The sequence below is a fragment of the Acromyrmex echinatior genome, chromosome 16 (genome assembly GCF_024713525.1).
Source record: "Acromyrmex echinatior isolate Ae372 chromosome 16, ASM2471352v2, whole genome shotgun sequence".
Lineage (NCBI taxonomy): Eukaryota > Metazoa > Arthropoda > Insecta > Hymenoptera > Formicidae > Acromyrmex > Acromyrmex echinatior.
Genome location: NC_141867.1, coordinates 8,375,406 through 8,398,065, shown reverse-complemented (window position 1 = coordinate 8,398,065; position 22,660 = coordinate 8,375,406). Strand labels below are relative to the sequence as shown.

General features: G+C 39.3%; 2 protein-coding genes across 4 annotated transcripts in view; one reads left to right on the top strand and one right to left on the bottom strand.

Annotated features, from left to right (window-relative positions):
* LOC105143913 (protein trachealess) overlaps positions 1-22,660 on the top strand; it is a 97,335-nt gene that overhangs the window by 11,326 nt on the left and 63,349 nt on the right. For 2 of the 3 annotated variants that reach the window (XM_087414856.1, XM_011052487.2), the window contains exons 2-3: positions 11,710-11,742; positions 19,077-19,124. In XM_087414856.1, coding sequence (XP_087270982.1) covers positions 11,710-11,742; positions 19,077-19,124 — 81 coding nt within the window. The remainder of the gene's footprint in view (positions 1-11,709; positions 11,743-19,076; positions 19,125-22,660) is intronic. The other variant, XM_087414857.1, reaches the window with a different exon arrangement.
* Cog1 (conserved oligomeric Golgi complex subunit 1) overlaps positions 1-22,660 on the bottom strand; it is an 88,933-nt gene that overhangs the window by 59,836 nt on the left and 6,437 nt on the right. The gene's annotated exons all lie outside the window — the stretch shown is intronic.

Here is a 22,660-nt window from a genome sequence, read left to right as displayed (position 1 = left end):
CTCTCAGCGCCTTTCCCGCATGCATAACCATAATCCCCGCATAATGTATATTTCAAAATCTTCCAACCGGCATCGCGAGCTCATTACTATTAGATCGATACGTACTCTCTTCGCTTCGACCCCTCTACATCCACGCACTCGCGAGGGCGCACGCGGATGATTTTGATACCCCGGATATGCATTTTGCATATCTAAGATATCTAGACATCTAACAATACGTCTAACTTTCAAACGAATTCTTTGCCAAACAAATTCGCTCGATATCTTCGTGCTATTGACAAAGGATCTACAAGTAAATTATAATGAGATAATTTCTCTTTTTTCTCTAAATTGTTAGTTTCAGCGTTGCTTAAAATGTAAAGTTATTTTAAAAAATTCAATTCATGTCTATGTGCACAAACCTGATTTATAACAAATAAATGAAAAAATGCTCAAGCGTTTAAAAATGTTAAAGTAAATTAATCAATACAAGGACTCTTGATATCAAATTAATAAATAGGAATAAATAATAGAAAGGGCGTGTAGTTGGTTACAAAGTTTACACAAATAATAAGTTAAGATATAAAATTCGACTATAATTTAATTCAATTAGAACAATAATCATAACATGTTTCGGCTGCTAATTTGAGCTATTTTCAGATATCGTAAAAGAGCATAAGTATCATATATTGAAAAACTATTGTGATAGAGAGGTAGAAAAATTATTAAAAAATTTAGCTAGATACGTCCAAAAATAATCTTGTTCGATCATTATCAACATATTTTCACATTAACATATTTTAACATTCTTTAACACATTATTTAATTCACATTATTTAACATATTTTAACATTCTTTTTGTTACTTTTGTTATTTTTCCAGAACTTTCTTATGACTTTGTTAACTCTTGATAAAAATGACTTACAGCGTATTACACAGAAAGAAGAAATTTTTTGTTAAGAAATTGTAAGAATATTGTAAGATTATGTACGAATTTTTAATTTAGAACGATATTTATATTATTGTAAGATTGCATTGAAAATGACTCGATTGGAGTTGAAACGTTTGTTTTATTTTATTGTATTTTAATTGTTTTGTATTAGTTTTGCTTACCTAAATTATAATTCTTTTATACGTTATTGGCTCTTTGCCCTTCTTTTATACTACCTTTTAATTATCAACATAATTATATAGAACGTTTGAGAATAATGAACAATGCTGCGAAAAGTTGTGATATTCTACAGTCAATTTCCAATCAACTTGAGTGTGTTACATAATTATATTTCGATGAATTTATAAATCTTAATAAAAACTATATTTAGATGTGCATCTAGCTAAATTTTTAAATACTTCAGTAAAGGAACTTCCGTTCCTTCTGTGCATTGTGAAATTGTCCGTTACAATTTCTAATCTATTCATATTTAATAATATTATGGGAAAATAAGAAAAAGGACAGATGTACGCCCGTATGTCGCCTATACGCCAGTTACGCACTAGCAAACTGTGAGTCGGCATGGTTAGGTCGAGTTGAATCGAGTTGATAAGGTTAACTAAGAGATACGGAGGCGTAGGGAGGTCAAGTGACCACGTGGGCGGCACTACACGTCGGGACATACCATCTATTACCATCGGTACGTACGTGTAATTGTATGGGTGCAAACGCAAAGTCGATTTAATACTGTGATAGAAAAACATGTTTGACATATATACATGTATATATATATATATACATATATACATAGACTCTCTAAAACTTTTAGAGTGATCGCACTCTTAAAGATTGAAAATTGAACCAGTCTTGAAAACTCTTTCAAAACTAGCTCAATTTTTACTCGTTAGAGTGTGATTCTACTCCAAAGAATTTTAAAAGTATTAGGTGTTGGAATTAATTCGTAGCGTTTTACAAGTGATGGGAAGTACTTTCATTAATGTATTTTTTAATGCTCATGTGAAATAAATAACATTCTTTCATTAAAAAACGCTACGAATTAATTCCAACACCTAATATATATATATATATATATATATATTTAAAAAGGTAAATGCCATTTAGAGTAAAGTGTACAATGATTGATCACTCAAGTGCTGAAATTTAATATAATCATTATAATCCCTACTGAAATTACTTGAAATTTGAATATCGATGCAAAGCGAATGTTAAGTAAAGTTCAAATTTGGATACAAAGAATATGTGAGATAGAAAAAACTTTGAATAAGACTATGTTTTTCATTTTTTCCAACATAGAAACTTTAATTCAGAAAATGATAGTTATTAATCACAAATTTTATAGTTATCGAACAGAAAAATGACGATAATTGATCATTAGTATGAAAATCATCAAAATGAAGAAAAAAATTTAGAAAATGAAAAGGAGATAAATTTAATGTTAAAAAAATGTATTAAGAGATTTTCATTAATATTTATAAATTTTCATCTTTAGCCTAGATTTTAGAGGTCTACTTTATTTTCTAGGAACGGCTTTTTTCTTTTCAGCGTCTTCTTCCTTATCTTCTTTATCGTTAAGCCTCTTGAATATATCTCATACGATTTACTTTAGACATTTTGATGGAAAATTAAACCTACAATAACATCTTAAAATAGTAATTTTATTTATGGGAAATAATTATCTAGTGAATAATATGTGAATTATAATGAATGGTCAATAGCTGTAAAAAATGAACTTTCTCAATTACAGTTATCGACCACGCTTTCATTTTCGTAATTATTGCATGAATTACAAAAATAAATATGTAGAAGATATTCATAACCTTGTATTAGCGATGAACAAAAGTTATATTATTAATTGTTTCATAAAAATATAATTTATCTATTTGAATATGTACGCTTAACTGAACTGTTAAATATTTCTTAATGATATACCACAGTTTTTCTTGCGAGTTCAATTTACGAACTAGAAAGTAAAAACGGACTGTAAATTGAATATTTCATTCACATATAAAGTTAGTAAAGATCAGTTATTACTATGTTGTGAAACATAGCTGTTAATTTGACTTGAATTTTAATAAATGTAGATAAATTCATAGCAAATGATCATCAATCACTGTATACTTAACCCTGTATTTAAAAAAGTAGTTCCACAAAGTCGAACTCTGACAATCAGGAAGTGTTTACTAAAGCATATATAATAGTTACGAATAACTATTAATTTACATTCCTAACTTGCATGATATTCGAGTTGTAGTCAACTAGTCACATCGGCACAATACGAGTATGGTAAACCCGATGAATAATACAGATGTGGCGCAATTAGCCTCGTCGCGTTTTCAATTTAATCGGCGAATTATCAATCCTTCGGGGAACGAAGACTCGTTTCTTGTAAGAAAGATTCCCATACGGCGCGGCGCATCACTGCAACGTAACGGGACGTGCTGTACAGCTCAGCGGGTATCCGTTGCGCTTTGGGACGCTCGATGCCGACATTCGCGAACGGAATACGTCGTTCCGCGATGCAACGGAAGAGGCAATTAACTGGCAGATATGGACTCGCGATCAGCCGTTACGATTCGAAGCTTCCGAGTCTGCTACGAATTCCGCTAAATTAAAACTAGATGTAGTTCGTAATAGGCATAACGAGATAACAACGAGATGATAACGACGTCAATATAGAGATATCGTGTTTTAATTCGACGCTCCGCGTCAAACTGCGTCTCCGAGCGCAGCTGAAAAGCCGAGGTGGAAGCGAGCGATTTTCGCGAAATGGTCATCGTTGCGCGCGGCAATCGATAAGCTCGCGGAATAAATGATGATAAGTTTTATGCATAATTTCCGCGATACGGGCACTGTAAGATCATATTGGAGATTCGATAAAAATTACATGATATAATGTGGGACGAGACAGAAAGAGAGGTAGAGGGAGAGATTCGTAGCCTGAAGCTAATCGCCGGTGAACCGCTGCGCCGATTCGTATCGTGGCGTTTTTATCGGGCCCGGGCTCGAAAGACGATTACTCCGGGATCGTGTCTTTAAGACGCGTTTGCCGACGATGCGCTGCTTCTCCTCTCGTCTTACCTTCGTCTTCTTCCACTGACAGCGATACTCGAGCCATAACTTTTGCCATAAAAATCCTTAAACGAGATAAGAGCCTTGTTAATCGATGCACCGTGAAGGAATAAGTGGAGAAACTCCACATAAACGTAAAGACGACGACGTATAATTTGCCCGAGTATGTGGTACGAATTGTTTTACGTACGACAGAGAACGACTCCTATCGCGAATTATATTCACGAGACGTCACGATCGACTAATTGCGACCAGTTGCTCCCTTAGGTACGTATTGTCTTTGTACCTTTTTTTTCTCTTTATTGCACATCATATATCAGATTGTGTATATTTATTTATGACTCCTGTTAAAGTAAAACGCATATTCTTATTCTCGCTTATAAGGAAAAAAGTTTGCTAAAGTATCCAAAAATGTACGTAGATACAGACCTGAAAATTTTGTTGGACCTTCAGAATAATTATGTACACTGTACGAAATTTCTGTTGTAAACTTTCAAAAGGAAAATTTCATGTTATTGGAAAAAAAACGTGTTATTCAACAAAAACGTGCTGTAAATTCAAACAGTTATATTGTGACATTATAATAATATTTTTTATGATTGAGTATAGATATGCAAATCTCTAATACGCACGCCAGCTTTGTAGATTCACAATAAATTTCTATTGTAAATTTACAAATATTGTGAAATCACAGAAAAATGTTACATGGTTTGTAAATTTACTGCACATTTTTATTATAAGGGTAAATTATTGTAAATTCACAAACACATTTCTAACAGTGTAAGAAACTCAAGCATAAGCATCGTTGCAAAAAGTTTTAACATTCTAGCATAATTCTACATAATTATTTTGATAGTCGAATAAAATCATTTTCAGATTTGTACCCAAACTAAATTTTTATAATGCTTCGGTAAAAACTTCTCTATATGACATTTAACTTTATCGTCGTTTCAAGATGGAGTTTTACTCTCAACAAAAACGAATGCATTATGAAATAACATAGTGCTCTCACGAGATCGATCCGATTCAAGTCAAATTCGAATTCATTTGAATCTGGGGAAGTTGGCAGTAGCAAAACGAATCGGAATGCGATCGGAACTGAATCAGCAGGCAGCGATTCGCAAACGAGACGGTATGATTATCTCGCGAAAGAATAACGAATTTCGATCTGATGCAAATGAGGCGGTTCTGCGGGCATATCGTAGGTCTGATGGGGCCCCCTAAGCCTTGACCACGCGCACGTGCACGCACGCACGCACGCACGCACGCATACGCTTAGTACGCGCGTGCTAGTCGAGCGAGCGGACACACGCAGACATTTAGGCGCCACGGTTTTCAAGCTAATAAATCCAGAGTGCCTCATTACTAAGCTTGTCTCTTTAATTGAAATCTCGTGTTTTTCCAAACACCTTTTTGCCAGTCGCGCGATTTGGAGCTTTTATTTAAAAACCAGCGACACCTCTGCTCGATATCTCGGCGTTGAAATGCTTCGACATACGCTGTCTTCTTCTTGTTCTTTTTCTTTTCCTTTTTCTTCCTGGCCAATTGCCGATCTGTGTCACGGTGTCCTGAATCGTGAGCTTCGCGCCGCAAAAATTGTCCACAAACAGAACACATCTAATGCCATTGTGCTATTATCCTATAAGGAGTGTAAGGAGTGTAAGGATACTCTCTACCTTCTGAGCTTATGAATGTTTCGCTTCGTTCCGCAAGCCTTGACAAAAATGAATAAAATAAAATGCGGCGAAGCGCAGTTCCCGGTGGGAACAAATGGAAACTATTTATTTACATGTGACGTTCGGAATTCATTATTAAAGCTTATAATATATGGTCATGGCCGAGAATCGATCAGAAGTTAACAGGTTGAATTACTAATTTTACGACTCGACGCAACATAACGCTTCACATTGCGGCACCAACGCAACGACTTAGCTTTCGTTACGTCGTCGAAATAATCCGTGTGAAAAGTGGCACGAAGCAGTAAGGTGTGTTAGGCTATCACCTTATATATACGTTATATATCCAACCCCCTCCCCCTCCCCCTCTCCCTCTACTTCCTTTATCGCCCGATTCTTTCTAACGTATCAACGTCTTCTGTGTAGTCTTTGAAGTAACCTTTAACTTTTGTTATCCTCTTTCTTTGTCCGAACACCCTCCTCGACAATAAACGCCCGAGTTGTTAACAAGATATAAATCTTATCGCGTTGCGATGTAAAGTATGCTCATTTTCCTATCGAACGATATATATATATATATATTAGTGTTACGCTATAAAACATTAAGTGCGAGTATAGAGTATCATATCATATCATTTTACGCCCTTTAATTCGATACGCTTCGATACACGGTAAACATTGGCGACATTCCTTTATCGGCAGAAACCTGATGGCAATCTAGGAGTAACCGCCGACTTACGCACGTAAGAGAAACGTGAAGAAAAGCCACTGTAAATGAAATTAATGAAATTGTTTCGGTGGAAATACTTTCATAACTGTCGCAAGGTGAAAAAGGATCGCGAGAGTGAAGGGAGAGAAAAGGAGGCGGATATCCCAAATTAGGCCTCGCACACGCGACGTAACGTAACACGCGCCCGCATTACGAGCCGTTTTTTTTTCTCTTCGTTACCACGCACAAGCCGCGTACGTTATTACGTCGCGTTAATTGTAAGTTCGGAACATATCTCGGTCGCTAAGAAATCGCATTCCGGTTTTCGTCGAAGACGAAAGAGATCGGTGGAACTCCCCGCGATGGTACTGGCAGGGACTTTTTCTCTCGTTCCGCTCCTCGCCGTCTCTCGTCTTGTCCGTCGCGCCCGCGAACGCAGATGCGCGAATGCAGGGTGTGGTGGGCACAGAGCAGGCTGCTCCTGCTGCCGTCGCTCCTACTGGTTCTCCCGTTTCTCTTCTGTCTCTCCCACTCTTTCCTTCTCTCTCTCTCTCTCTCTATCCCTGGACAAGAATGTTCCCGTGTTGGTTCGATTAATCAGTCGTTTTTCGTGTCCCCGCTCTGGGCCAATAGAGGGAGAAAAACTTAACGTATGTGATAATGCGCCAGCTATGCTCCCGCTCTCCCGCTTTCCAGTGGAACGTAGGTCGTGCCTGCATATAGGTATACCGAAACGAGTCGAGACGACAGTGCACTGACCGGCAGCACTCCATCCGCTCCGCTCCGCTCCGCTCCGCGCCGCACCGGGGTGCTGTCCCGCGAGGGACTCAAACTTTTTTCCCGGCAACAGCTCCGAGGATACGTAACCACCGTTCAGATCACTCGATTTGTTCATCGATGAAACGTACTCTTTGCTACCGAAACTTCCAATCCGCGTTATATTAATCTTCGTCCTACTCGGAGAGGAATTATCTTTGCATCGATGAAATTGAAAACGATACAAGCGCGTAGCGCGTTAAGAATTTTCATCGACGTGAAAATGAGAGAGAGAGAGAGAGATGTGGATATTATATTAAAAATACAATATATAGAGGAAAGGCCCGGCCCCTATTATGAGACACCGATTTCATTTTCTGTAAATGTTTAAAGTCCATAGGCAAAATTTAAGAAAATAATAGGTCATTTTGAAGGGAATTTAATAAGCTTTAAGATAGTGCTATGTAATATTTAATTCAAGTTCTATTTTTTTCTTAATTAAAGAAATGTAAAAAGTAAGCAAAATCGCAAAGTCAAAAAATTATGCTCCTAATATGAGATACCCAGAGAAATCGATAGTAAAAAACGCAAAATAAATTGGTATTTTAATTAAAAAAAACTTGATTTATTGTTTCTAAAATACAAACAAACATAGCCAGCGTAAAATGAGCATGTGATGCATTGTACTCAGGACTCGTTTTCAGATAGTTGAAACCAAGCATCATAAAAACAGGCAGTTGATATTCATTCTAGTTATCTTTTTTATTATTGTATAATAACATTATACTTTAGCAACGATTTTTATTATAACACAGGAACGTAGGTCATTTCATAGAAATATTTAGAAATAACTTGAGTATCTCATATTATGATTTCCACGCCTTACGGTTTTGTAATCATCAAATCTAACTTCTGTAATTAAGCAATTCAACATATTTTCCCGTATTTTTTTTATAGCCGCATCTTTACTTATTAAATAATAAACAGGGCTTAAAAGCTCATCTCGATAAAACTTGAAGATATCTAAATTCTAAAATCTTTTTTTACAACAACTATAGGTATGAATTTTCCACTAAATAGTTTTCAATCCAAGAGCAATGAATTTATGGTGGAACCAATACATAGCGTTTAGCAAAAACGCCGCTATCTCATATTAGGCTCTCCTCTACATATAATTTCGTTAATTTGTTTATTTCAATATAATGACTTTCTCATGATTTTCGCATCGATAAAAAAGTTAGAGATACTTATAATGCATTCAGCGTCGATTTAACGTAATATTTCATAACTTGTTAAATTCGAAAACTTTTCATTCACAACTCGAATTAAAATTTCATTCAGTATAAGTTACGATGTTCGCGAAACGAAAGTAGCATCGTCAGCTGTAACAAAGTTTCGCTATATTCAAATTCTGCTAACGCGAAAATGGTACCTGTCGTATACCTTATAACGTTACGTTGCTCGAACGTTATGTTGCGTTCACTTGACTCCCTTAATGATATTTCTCAGACTAGTGAAACTAGAGTTTAATGTCTTAAACAGAGCATTAGATAAATCACTTTTTTTCAAGCATAAAAGAACGAATGTACGAAGCAATTATGTATAATTGACGTAACATCGTATTATACAACAATATTATGGAAAAAAATACTTTACTTAGTAATACATAATTTATTGCAGCAAAAAACATTTCTGCTTTCATAATTATTTTAATGGTCCAACAAAATTATTTTGCGTTCAGATCTGTGCACTGAAAAAAATTTTCGTTATTTTTGGTCCAATGAATGATCGATAATCAATGTCCGACTTAATGTAGTTACTTCATTGACATAATAACCGGATTCATTTATATAATTACATATTCATTCTTGCAATGAATTCTAATAATAATTTCATAACCTAAAATCATTGAAAAAAATTCATGAGAATTCATTGGACCGATTCATTAATTCAACGAATATTTTATTATTTTACAATATATACAGTTTCAGGGTGTCTAGCTAAATTTTTCGATAACCACCATATGAGATTTGCAATATCGCATCTCTCACGGTATCATTTTCTACGGTCTTAGCTGATCGTCGCCGAAAACTACTAACGTGTGTCTTCCGAGCGTTCTATCAGAATCGCGCGCGCGATCAGAAAGCAGATCGTCGCATTGCCCGGGATAGACATTTCGCGCAGCCGGCGTATCCAAAGTTTAACTTTACACCGGGGGTGGCGGCGAGGAGAGAGGGAGAGAGGGAGGAACGCCGTTCGACGTGATCGCACCACGTGCGAGTCTGCCCCTGGTCCACGTATTATGACTACTTGTAGAGCACGTTTGCGGTCCCTCGTTCGTTCTGTTGCGAGCGCTCGGAAGCTTCCCCGCTTCTCTTCTCGGCGCCGGCGACCTTAGTAACACATGGTGCGACCGAGGAGGACGGCTCCGCGTCGCTTTCGGAAGTCTTTCCAACTCGTTCGTCCCGCGTCCTGTTTCGCGAAATGCGAGAAACAGGACCCGCGAGAATTTCTTCTCTGATATTACACGGAGGAAGATTTGTAGCGCAAAGTCCCCCGATATATTCCCCCCCCCCCCTCCCCACCTCGGCCGACTGAAACGCGTGTTTCGTGTCGTACTCTCTCTCTCTCTCTCTTTCCAAGTGTGGAAATACAATAGAAAATATTCGAACCGGTAATTTCATTGCACCGTTATGTGCATCGTACCATCGGCTTCATTTACATTCTGCGCGCGGCGCGTTTCGCGAGGGTATTTGAGCTAATAAAATCTCAACACCTGAAACGTTTCATTGGCTACATTACACGCAAATCTCGAGACGCACCCTTTAATTTCCTGCACGCGATGACGAGGATAAACGGGATTGCCTATAATGACCGTTAACTTACTCTTAGGTGGTTAAGTATACACATTTCACTGTTATACGTGTGCTTAAGCAATGTGACTAATTGTAACAAGTCGACGTTCAAACCGACATTCGAAAATAATACGCTAGCCGAGTAATAATAAATGCAAATGAATTGCAAAATTTAAAGCGACACGTTTAATTATTCGACCGATGATTATGTACGTATCGGAAAAGAAAATTTGCAACTGTAAGAAATCTATTAGCACTCTCCGCGAAACCAGGGGATGTATTCGATGTATTTGATGTATTTGACGATCGATCCTACCGATGGATGTTTCACAATAAAATTATCATGTTTCGTGTTGAAAGCGCCCACTCCACTTTCACGTCTCACGTCTCACGTCTCACGTCTCACGTCTCACGTCCGCGTGCCACGGTAACACTGGCATATAAGAGGAGGCAGACACAAACGAGAGTGAAAGAGCGATTTGGTGACATCAAAGTTTAATAAGCGCCATAAGCCGATCCAACCTGCGATACGCGCGGCTAAAACTCGCCGAGCAATAAAAGCAGTAATAAAGCGTTCGCCTTTCTCACGTCCCGCCCGTGGATGGAAGAAGGAGCGAGGGTGAAGGAGCGAGCAGAAGAGAGGAAGGCGAGAGCTAGCGTGCTCGCTCACACGGTGGTTAGCCAAAAGGTTAGAAGGGCGGGAACGCATTAGCGGTGGAAGGTGGCGTGCTCATAGAGACGTCCGGCCGCCCAATTACTCCCGCATTAAATCAATGTTCCTCCACCCCGCCGCCGACCATTCCGCCGTCCCGGTAATAAACCGCGGCCAACATATCTGCACGACTTGAGCTACGGCTCATCCCCTGGTGTCGCTCACCCTCGTCGCCTCTCTCGCCTCTCTCTTAACCGGGGACGTCGCAGGAATGTGCGTTTCTGTCGTAATATTTGGCTTTAAATCATGTCGCGCTGACAGGCCCCACTTTCTCGCGTTTCTTCTGATTCATCCGTGGCGTCGTCACGGATATAGCATATCGTAGTCCCGACGAATCGCGAATTTTCCTCCCCCGATGCCGATGCTCGCCAGAAGGTTCGTGGAAGAAGAAGGATTGCAAGAAGAATTCGCCAACTCGTCTCTTCCTATCGCCGTACTTTTTAGGGATAAAATTGATAAATTTTGTTTTTTCGAAGAGAAGAGAGGAAGAGGGCGGATTTATGAATCAACGGAGGAAGAATAGAAAAAGGGACCTGAAAAAAACGAAACGTGGCACCATTCAACCGCAAGATTAGGTTCGCGCGCAATTTACGACGGCGATCTTATTCCTATCCGAGCTTTCATATAAAAGCTTTTTCCTGTAAGCTGCGACACGGGATTTGGATTTTGGGGCTGAGGCATAAGAGGGGCATTGCGTCGATCGGGCGCACCGCGACGAATTAGTAATACTTATACAAGCTTCGATTTCAGCTGGGTTGCTTGGAGAATGATGTCGCATCGCAATACATCGGTAGGCGTTTGCCTCTAAAACCCTCATTATAAAAAGATCGCTCTTAAAGCACGAAAAATAGTCATTTCGATGAATTGTATTAATATAGGTATTATATGTGTATTATTATTATTATGTATCGTATAATATATTAATGTGATTGTCATAAAATATAATATCTATATACGGTAATTAAAATAACTACAACAGTTTTTTTTCCAATTCTTTCCAGGTATCGAGACGACACGCTCTGCTGGACGGACAGGTAAGAAATTCATTCATTACATTTCCATATCGATACTTGTTTCCGCTTACATTTATTGACCGGCGAATTACGCGATCGAAAAAGCTTATGCGATTGCTTCGCAAACGTTATTCACTGATGAACGGGCGGCATCTGTAGCGCGTCAGAGCGAGGAGGAAACCAATCTAACTAATAATACAAAGCGAGGCTATGAAAAGGAGCGGTCTCGATGGACGGCCGAAGAGATATAAAAGATCTCGTTGGCGAGGTGATTGATACAGAGAGATCGACGTCGCGACGCAATTCCATTGTTCAAAGTGAGCGCTGCGGCGCGCACGCAGAAGCAACACGAGCGAAGCATCGAGGTCTGGCACGAGATTCTTACCCACGGATATAAATCAACTCTCTCGAGTGACGAACGAACGCAGAATCGGCACGAAGCTGTTTCACGTTTCACGGACCACCGTATGTACAAGACTAGAGACCCTATATCAGATTCTGGCCACGAACGATTTTGTCAAATTTCTACGAGAAAGGTATATAATTTCTCCTTGCACTTGAAAAGAAAAATTACTAAATCTTAATATATTTCTTTGTACAGTAAATTAGTTTATTTACAGTTTGTATTGAATAAAACATATGTTTACATTTTAATAAATATTTACTTGGAACTATTCAAACAAATATTTATTAAAATTTAGTCTTTTTTTCTACATATATAAAACGTTAACGAATAACACAGAAAGTTCAAAAAGAATTCAATTGTTATCGTCATCAATTTAAAATTCATTTTCAGACGCAAAAAGAATTCTTTTTCTGAACAATTTTGAAAAGAATTCTTCTTGCATCTGAAAACGGACACGGAATTGATGATATACGATTGAATTCTTTTTGTGCTGTCTGGATATATACTCTCTCGCTCTAACTTATACTGCTTCATTCTATATAATCTTAATTAAAATTATAGAGTGAAGTATAAGCGAGAGTGAGAGATAGTATATATACAGAAATTATGTATATTTCTCTCTCTCTCTTTCTCTCCCTCATGATAAAATCACTCGTGGCCAGACTCCGTTATAAGATTTCTACACAGAACGTATGAAAACGGCAAACACATCCGAATGATGCGTCTTCCCGTTGCTACATTTACGCGTCTGTTGGATATCAGCTAAATTTTGCGAGTCCTTCTACGTCAGGAGGAATTTAGCTGTTCCAAAAAGTGTCGAGATTTTATACTGGGTGATCCGAAATTCACGAATTCGGAGTACAGGATATATACTTTACGCTGAAACAAACATTTGCAAAAGGAAAAAGTTGTTTCTTTTCTGTATAAAAGATGTACGAATATAAAATCGACGTAAGCTTTACGATGATGTTTACGACGATGCGTGTTTATTCAAAAAAAAGGAAAACGCACATCCGCAAACGGATTCCATTATGCATAATCACGCGGCGCGTAGGAAAATATAATTAACGATGGCGACGCGGATCTAACGCACGATACTCAAATCGCTATAATTAACCGCGAGCGATTTCACGCTAATTGCAAACAATGGAACGCGATTAATGATCGCTCGGATCGTTATCGGTTCACTCCCACGTGCCTGTATATATTTCTCCGTCACTCGCGAATCTTCGAGCTGTCACTCGTTACTGTTCTGCATGAAAAATTTTACAGCGCGCTATTTGAACGCGCTGAAATTAATGAGAGACATCTCCAACGCGTTATACATCATTAAAGATATCTCAACGATAAATAAACCTTAGTGAACCGTAAAATATAGGAGTAAAATATTGGAGAAAATTATCTGAAATAGCACGCGACGCGAGGCGACGCGAGGCGACGCGAGGCGACGCGAGGCGACGCGACGATTGCGAAAGCGTATCGCTTTAGCGTTTTATACGGTATAAATTATATTCAAAGTGATTATTAAGCAGAGGCGATTGATCAATGAGAAAAGGAGCACTAGGATAAAAAGATGCATAAGGGTTATCTGCGAAACTCGTCCGGAGCAGGTTGATAATTATTGAAGTATCGATTAAATGCTCCGTTCACCTTGATTGATCAGCATTTATATCGTGGGTACATCTACCTTGTCGGTTCCCTACAATTTTAAACCGGGTGCCCCCTCATCCTCGGAGAATCCATCGCGGGCTTTTAAGCTGTAATGCGCCTGTTTTTCGTTCCTGCTAATAGCGCCGTTAAGAGACCGAAATGTTAATTATATTACTCATAATCGCCAATGCGAGATTATCTGCTGATCTTTTCTTCCAATTTTCATTGTACACACGAGTTGAGAAACGATCGATGCATGCGATTTACGATTAGTTCTACAATCGTTATTGTAGGGGTCCGAGAGATCGTTCGAGATCGTTCTAATTATAAATTCATAAATACGACGGGAGAGGACGAGATGGTATAATCGCCGAACGATCTTGTCGATGGAAATCGTGGGCGAAAGAAACGCGACGAGAGAGACGAGAGAAGTTTCGACGAAACGACGCGTTGTCCGCTCGAATTCGCGCTCGCGCCTCACGACAGTCACGACGATGGTAAACGTCGAGCAGAGATACGACGACGTTGTCGCTGTTGCGAGTTCACCGAGCCCTTAAAGAATCGCGGCCGCACGTATTTTTTTGTCGACCACCGCGATTTAACTGGATGTCGTTACTACGTTGTCGGGCATTGTTGTCGGTCCCCGGGCCCCGTTCATCGGGGCTTTACCCTCCGCTCTCCCCTCCCCTCCCCTCTTCTCTCATCCCGATTCCCGCGTTCGCTCACCCGCCGCGATCTCCGATCCTATATTTATTGTATCGAAGAGACCAGAGCCGCCGCATTCCTCGCGCATGCGCCGCCCGTAATGAGCGGTCTCCAGTCTCCTGTCTGTCTTTCCGTCCGTCTGTCCAGAGGACCGGTCGACCGATCGCCTTTTCCATACCCCTTACTCGTCCCTTCTCCAGAGATATCTCCCTCCTCCTCCCTCCCCCTCAGCCCTCTTCCTTCTTCTCCGTCATCGCTGCGCCGCTTCTGCCGGCTATTCTTCGCTCCCTCGCTCTCTCGCTGTTCCATCTCGTCACCGTCGACCGGGACATTCGTCCATATACCGAGATACACGCGGACCAAATTGCACCTTCCTCGCGAAATTCATTTTTTTCTCAATTCTTCGCCCGATCGAGATTAGCCGTTAACGAGAATACGAAGGAAAGACGATATTGTTACGCCTGTCCGCGGATAGTTGTAATAGCGTGGCACTATTAAACCAAAGCGTAAAAAGTAAAACCACATTTTGCATCGCCTTAAGCGGTAACTCGATCAGCCAGAAAATGTCGACGCGTTTAGTCCTCTCGCAGTTATACGGACAAGTCCTGCCTTACGCAAAAACGTTTCTTACTGAATCCTCGCTCGATTTCCCGTTTGGAGAGATCAGTATACGATCAGTCTACGATTGCGAAAAATTTTCTTTATTTCATTTCAGCGCCTTGAATAAGAGCACCTTGAAAATAATTTCCCGTTTGCGAGAGAGAAGGACCGAGGCGTCGAAAGGTTGAAACGAGGTGTGTTGTACGGGTGAAGTAACGTTCGCAGAATCTGTCGCGAAACGACGACGACGACGAGAGAAAGAAGCTCTGAGAAGAAGGATGAAGTAGCGAACGAGACAGACGTGCTCCAAGTAGACGAGGCTGATGTTTTATGCCAAATTAAACGATACTATCCCGTACGTCACCTCGTAGAGACCAGTCTTCGTTCCACTGCCATTTTCGGAAAACCGCATTTTACACCGGCTTAGCTGACAAAAAGCGTGTATAATTGCGCACAATGCGGCGGACAGCCCGACAAAAATCCAAGCGTCGTTTAATAGCACGCGGTGCGCGCGCGAACTTTGGAATCATGGCGCGACAGTGACCGAAAAACAAGGGAGATGCGAGATGCGCGCCGATGGTCCGTGATTCTAATGCCGCGTTGGCTAAAACCAACGTGTGAAAAACAACGACGGATTTACTACTGCCGACCTGGTGGACTGCGATCGAGTACCTTAGACGTATTACACCGCACGACGGAATGCTTTGAGCGGATCCGATACCTATTAAGATCGTAGAAAACGGATCTGCCTCGAAATTGCCTAGTCAGGATCATCCTTCCTGTCGATTCGCCACGCATTTTTAGCGCCACCGATACAAAACGCTCCGAGTTAGTCGCGCTGCATACCTAGCTACGCGTCCGATACATCAAATTACATCACTGGTGCACCGGTTAATCCGTATACGGGACGGTTGAAGATGAGCTCTCTCTCTCTCTCTCTCTCGTGTCAAAAATCATTGATGAAATTGTAGAAGACGTTCGAGACGTCGTCGAACCTGTCGTGGTAACACCCGGAGATTTAGAGAAATTTCCTTTGCCATACGGTTAAAGAAAACATTTCTTTGATTTTTTTCAAAAATAATGTTTAAATCGAAGCAACCTTTTCTCTAAATTGCTTTCCATTTTCCATCCTCAGAGAAAGGTTTCTTCGATTCGAATAAATGTATCTTTGCTATATAATTGAAGAAAACGTTCCTTTCATTTCTTTGATTCAAACATAATTTTTTTTAATTAAATTTATTAAAGGCAAATTTATTTCATTTCAAGAAATTACGTCCAAATCAAAGAAATTTTCTTCTTTCACCGTATAACAAAAAAAATTTCTTTCAATCGAAAAAATCTTTCTCTGGGTACATGCAAACGATATTAATCTAAAGTTAGTGTACTTTATATAAATAATAATCACTACTTGCTTACTTTAATGACAAAGTTATTGCATAACAACAGGTTATTGCATACAACCTACCTCACTTTTCACGAGAAAACTCAGCTAACTCTCACTTGTCATGAAAAGGAATCTGCATTCAACTTTAGAGTTATAAATGAGAATTACCTGAATTTGATGAAAATGCCTAAATGGAAAGCAATCAATGTCACGATAAATCGGACACATGGAGAAAATGCATTAGATCTCAAACGAATCCGTAGAGCTAAGCTACTGGGAAGGAATAGAGAAAAGGTGTGCGAAGAGCAGAGAACGTGAACGATCGTCGGTACGCACGCGTGTACTTTGTGGTCACCCGTGGGGCTCTCCCCATTCAACCGGTGGCTCGACTCGCCCACTCGTTCGTTCATTCATACGCGGGGAACGCGATTTGAATCGATAAGCAAAACTCGGAAGCGTGTCTTCCTGCTACCTCCTCCGGTTAAATCCGCTCTTGACCTCCGGAACGGCGAAAATCATCTTCGTTCGTCTCATCGCGTCGCCATTCGTGTAAACGCTTCACTGCTTAGATGTCAAAGGAGGAATAGCGATTCAATCCTTTCACTCGAATAACATTTGGTTATTTTTAACCTGATACATTTCTGTAGTTAGTTTCAAAGTAAACAACGTATTATCCATATTAACGTACGCATTTAGTAATAAATTTAATCAAATTTAATACATTTTCTTGATTTCAATTGTTTAATTCCATTGTTTTGTTAGTTAAATTAAATTAAAAATTAACCCCGATTGAATTCGACATTATGAATTTTACAGCTAGCTATAATTCTAGCTAGCACAATATAATAATAATGCTAATAAATAACAAACGACGTGTGAATACAACTAAAAGTAACGACAAGGTCTTACTAGATTCAGTTAGAGTTTAGTGCTTGAATAACACTTCGATATGTAAATTTATATACATATCTAGTTTTATAAACTGCATACAAATACTGATAAAAGTAATTAATATTGACTAATAAAGGGCTAATGATGATATCATCTGTGCTCGCTTAGCATGCTTTTGCCACGTCACTATTGCAGGTTTGAAGCAAGATGCGACATAAGAAGCACTTTATCGCGTGAAATTCAAATTTTTTACAATAGACTATTTAAATTCTTTTTTTATTCACGCAAAATGGAGACAACATCGATCCGTCGTAAGGGTATAATCTCATTAGGCTTTAATCGATGATCCCTTCCACGCTTAGGGTCGGCTAAGGGATAAGGTTGCGGCGTGAAAATAGATACACAAGCTACCGCGGAGATACAGCGTTTTATTGGCGTCGCGGGGTTCCAGATCTCACGATCAAATGAAGACAGAGCACTGAAGCGTTCCGCTTCAGCCTGGCAATGTTAAAATCTCGGTTGTCAGAGATTCTAACATTGTCACGCTGGAGCGGAGATTTGAGTCTTATTTTCATACAAATATATTTATTCTGCAGCTTTCCACTTTATGCAACATACAAATAAATAAAAGTATATGATACTATATATTACAGTTGATACAAAAAAAGACATCATTTCAACTACATCTGCGCTTATCCGCGCTCTCATTAGCCTACTTTTATTTATACGTTATTTGTATGTTACTTAGAATGTGAGAGTCCGTTTGTAATTATTAGTTTCCAACAAAAATTCAGATTCTTTTAGTGCTTGCCGATAAGTGTCTTTAATGAATTTGATACGACTAACTGATAACGCATAATCTATTTCAAGCGTGATGTCTGCTCACTTTCTTTATCAACTGCACTATTCTTCGTCATCGTGCAAATAATATCATCTTTCCGATAAATGGTAGAAAGGTTCGTTATAATCCTCTCGCCTTCCTGCACAGCGCGTTGCATTACATTGGCGAGAAAAGGCACGCGCAGCAAAGATCACCGGCTGGTGGGGATGACGTTTTGGGGATGATGGGGGTGGAACCCTCGAAAAGCACGAGGGCTACACGCGCCGATGACACTTACGCACACACGTTCTCAAGACCGGTCGTCGCGCGGATGTTCCTTTGCCATACTTTCGACACGATCGTTTTCATACCAAAATTGTTTTGCAAATTGCGTACACGAGTACAGAAATACTGTTTTTACTCGAATTTCTAATCGCGATCGCGCCGAACGTCGAAAAATGTCTAATAATTATCGTAATTTGTGACCGACAACGTGTTGTGTTATATGCATGCAGAACGTTTTACTGCGTTTTGTGCTCGGAAGAGGCTCGCTCAATTAACGATTCGTAGATACTTGAAAAAATGCGTATACAGAGATTGAAAAGTTTAACAACTGTGATCTTAAAAACTGTGCAATAATCGCGGAAAAAGTAGAGATGATTCGTAGCAGCGCGTAAGATACAAGTTCGGCTTTTCCGTGATATCAAAATTATTTACGTCCATTCTGTTAGACGCCAGTTCTGTTAGACGCCAGTCGAGAAGAGAAAAAAAGAAATCTGCTAATGAATACACGAAATGTGGCAATCGGCAAACCATATATACACGACTACGTATAACCATCCCGCGTTTATGCAGCTACGAATGAACAGTAACGAATTTCACTCGTGGTTTCATTCTAGGAAACCGTCCATGGACGACGTCGGAAATCCTACCTCCGTCAACGCACGGTGAGTACTTTCTCAGTCCCGATTCGCGTTCTACGAAATCGCGCCAATTTATTAAGCACGCCTCTTTCTTATCTTGGGTAGTGTCCTAAGAACGGAGAACACAGGTCCGATTTCGTACACATGTGCAGAATTGTAATTTTAACACGTCTACTTACCATCGATACCTATCATAATAATATACCATATTTTATAATGAAAATTTCTTAAATACATTTCTGTTAGGCTAGAAATTTACATATTAGCGATTTTTAAAAGCGCCACGCTCGTCTTAAAAAAAAATAAAAGATAAATTATCAAGGTGGCAAAGATCTTCGTATCGAGCACGTAATCGAAAACGTTACGTTCTTTCGGCACTAAGGATGATTACATTTTAACGATGTTACAAGCGCTCGTAACGTTCGTTAATATCGACATCCTCCTCCCTATCGAAACGTCCGAAGTGGTGGAGCGATTTCCGTAGGTAAAACCTTCACGGGTAAATCTTATCGACTACGATCTACCCTTCGTCCTCCATCGAGAGCAGCCTATCTGCCGCCGTAACAATTGAACCCGTAATAGAATCACATTTATTCTTATTACCCGACGAGGTCAACCGACCAGCAAAACTTCGAGACCTTCTCCTTACTCCCATCCGACTTCGGATCGGCTTTCCTAAGCCATTCCACGACCTACGTTATTTTTCCCCCGAGCTCTCCGTCGTTTTCTCGCCATCCCACGCCGCGTTTTCATGGTTCACTTTTGTTTATCCCTGCGGTTTTCGTTGCGATCCTAAAGCGAAACAATCGACTCCGTCATCCCAAATGAAAAGAGCGGGGCATTCCTTATACATATATCGCGAAATAAATACAAATGCCATTAACTCGAAATGGAACAGAAAAATTGTGCGACGTGTATCGTCGAGATAAGCGATGGCAAGATGTAATCAACGCCGCGGTGTTTCGTTAGCCAACGATCCGACGTATTTAATATGTATAACCGTGACTCTCTCTCTCACGCACACACACGCACACACACACCACCCACCTACGTCGCGCGAAGAATCTGCCACTTTGTATCTTGCTCCCCATCTTGTGATGTACCTTGGAAGTTAAACTGCAAGGCCATCAAAGACTTTAACCGGGTTATGGAGATGCCGCTTTCGAGATAAATCGCTGAGTTTTTGCATAAAAATTCTTCCAACTGAACTTTGCGAGCTTTCTCTCTCCTCTCTCTCTCTCTCTCTCTCGCTTTTTCATATTATTTTTATCAGGTAAATTAAAAATGTTAACCTAACATTTATACACCGATTTGTAAATTACGAAACTACATACAGAGTTAGTGCATAATATGTGAAATATTAAAAAACCAAGGCAGCGAATCATCGCAGAGGCAACGTACGCGATGATAAAGGATGGTGGGCGTTACGAGGTGCATCGTCACTGGTATAACCGACGCCTGAGGCGACAGCCTTACGACGAGATGCCTTCTCTCGAGCCACCGTGCCGCGTTGCATCCGACGAGTACGCAGATAGAGAAATTTCGCGAGAATGGAGAAGGTAATCTCCGCATATAGTATAGTATTTCTTCGTCGTGGTCCGTTTGCGAGATTGTTTTTCTCTTAGCACGTTTCGTGCCGGGCTAATTTTAAGTGGCTTGGCCATCACGCTGCGTGAGTCATCGGTGATCCATAGTATTTTTGTTTATGTTTGTTATATTTGTTGATTAATGTAATTTAATAATTGTAAAAAAATACAAAAATTATTATTACGAAGAAGAAGGTCTAATGTATCAATTAAATATCATAATTATGTATCCATTGCGTGACATTAAAAATTATTTTATAATGCACTGAAAAAAATGTACTGAATTTAAATAAAAATTGTTTAAGTAATACTCTCTAAACATTTCCTTATAGCAAATAAATATTTATCGAAAAAATAATACTTAAATTAATAGTTCATGTATCAAATAAATACATGTTTATATAATATTAAAATATTTAATAAGTAGAAAGTTTAAAGGGCGAATGAGAATCAGAATATAAAACGTATTTCCTAAGATATCGTAATATATTATTTCTTAGAAACTAAAAATGTTTGTAATAAAAAAGTTAAAAAAATTACACAATTACTAATAACATTCTTACGTGTGATTACAGAATTAAAAAAACGGATATTCTGAAAATACATGTTTCGGCTGCAGAGTTGAGCCTTCTTCAATTATGCAATTTTCTATTATAATATATTCGTTATGATATCTTAAGAAATACATTTTATATTCTGATTCTCATTCGTCCTTTAAACTTTCTATTATTATTAAATATTTTAATATAAACATGTATTTATTTACAACAACTATTAATTTAAGTGTAATTTTTTCGATAAATATTTATTTGCTATAAGGAAATGTTTAGTTATAATAGTATTACTTAAACAATTATTTATTTGAATTCAGTACATTTTTTTCAATGTAATTATAAAATAATTTTTAATGTCCTGTTTTATATAATTTATATTGTCCTGTATTTTTGTTAACTGAAATATTTAGTTCCTACGATTCAAGCAAATAATATTTATTGAAATTTAGTACATTTTTTGAGTATATACGTTTCTTTTTAACCCCGAAATATCGAATAGCTTGAATGGAAAATCGAGCGTGGATGATCCACAAGGCACAGAAGGTGTTAAATCTCTCGCGGACGAAAATCTGGCAGAAATCGGCAATCGCGATTTCGTCTTTCAGGAAGAGTTCGATGAGCGGTCGAGCCTGTCGCGAGCGCACGAACGTTAGGAACGAAGAGACTCCTTCTGTACCACCATTAATATTAATGCATTCCGCCGTATTCTCGGCCGTATTGTACTCGCCGCGAGTCGACGACGACCAACAATATCGCCCTCGCGTTCCTGTAAATGACACTACACACAACGCCCGTGTCTCTCTTTACCGCACCGACTTTACCGGAGCCGACCGGAGCGGAGTTTTGTCTGCTGGAGCTGAATATTCACGCCGGCCAATAAATAAAACTCAAAGGAGGAAAGCGAAACAACGGGCCGCATTTTTCCTCGCTCGCTTTTCTTACTTCGTTGCCCCGTTGACTTCTCCCTCCCGAGAGGACCTCCGGAGAGAGACTGGCATTGTCGCATGGCTTCCTCCCGTCTTACGAAACGCGCCGGACAATGCGCGTTTCTACGCTTTTGCCTTCGCTCGTAGCCGATGCAACGTTACCGGAATCTGCCGCTCTTCTTTCGCCGTCGCCGCCACCGAGAAGGCGCTATTGACTCGATCTCGATGAGTGAAAGTTGTATCGCGTAATTTGTACAATATTTTCTACGCATGCTTTAATTTCATGCTTAACTGCGTTAAAGCTCATTGTATCAATTGATACTGAATTGATATTGAAATGCATTGGATTTGAGTCATATGAATTTCTTGCGTGGAAAATGCAGATTCGTTAGATTTTGATTATTTACTTGAAGAATAACCGGTGGTACTTCTTACGAAAATGCTGCGTAGGAAGCAAAATGTAGAGAAAAGGTGTACTTAAGAATCATAAGTAT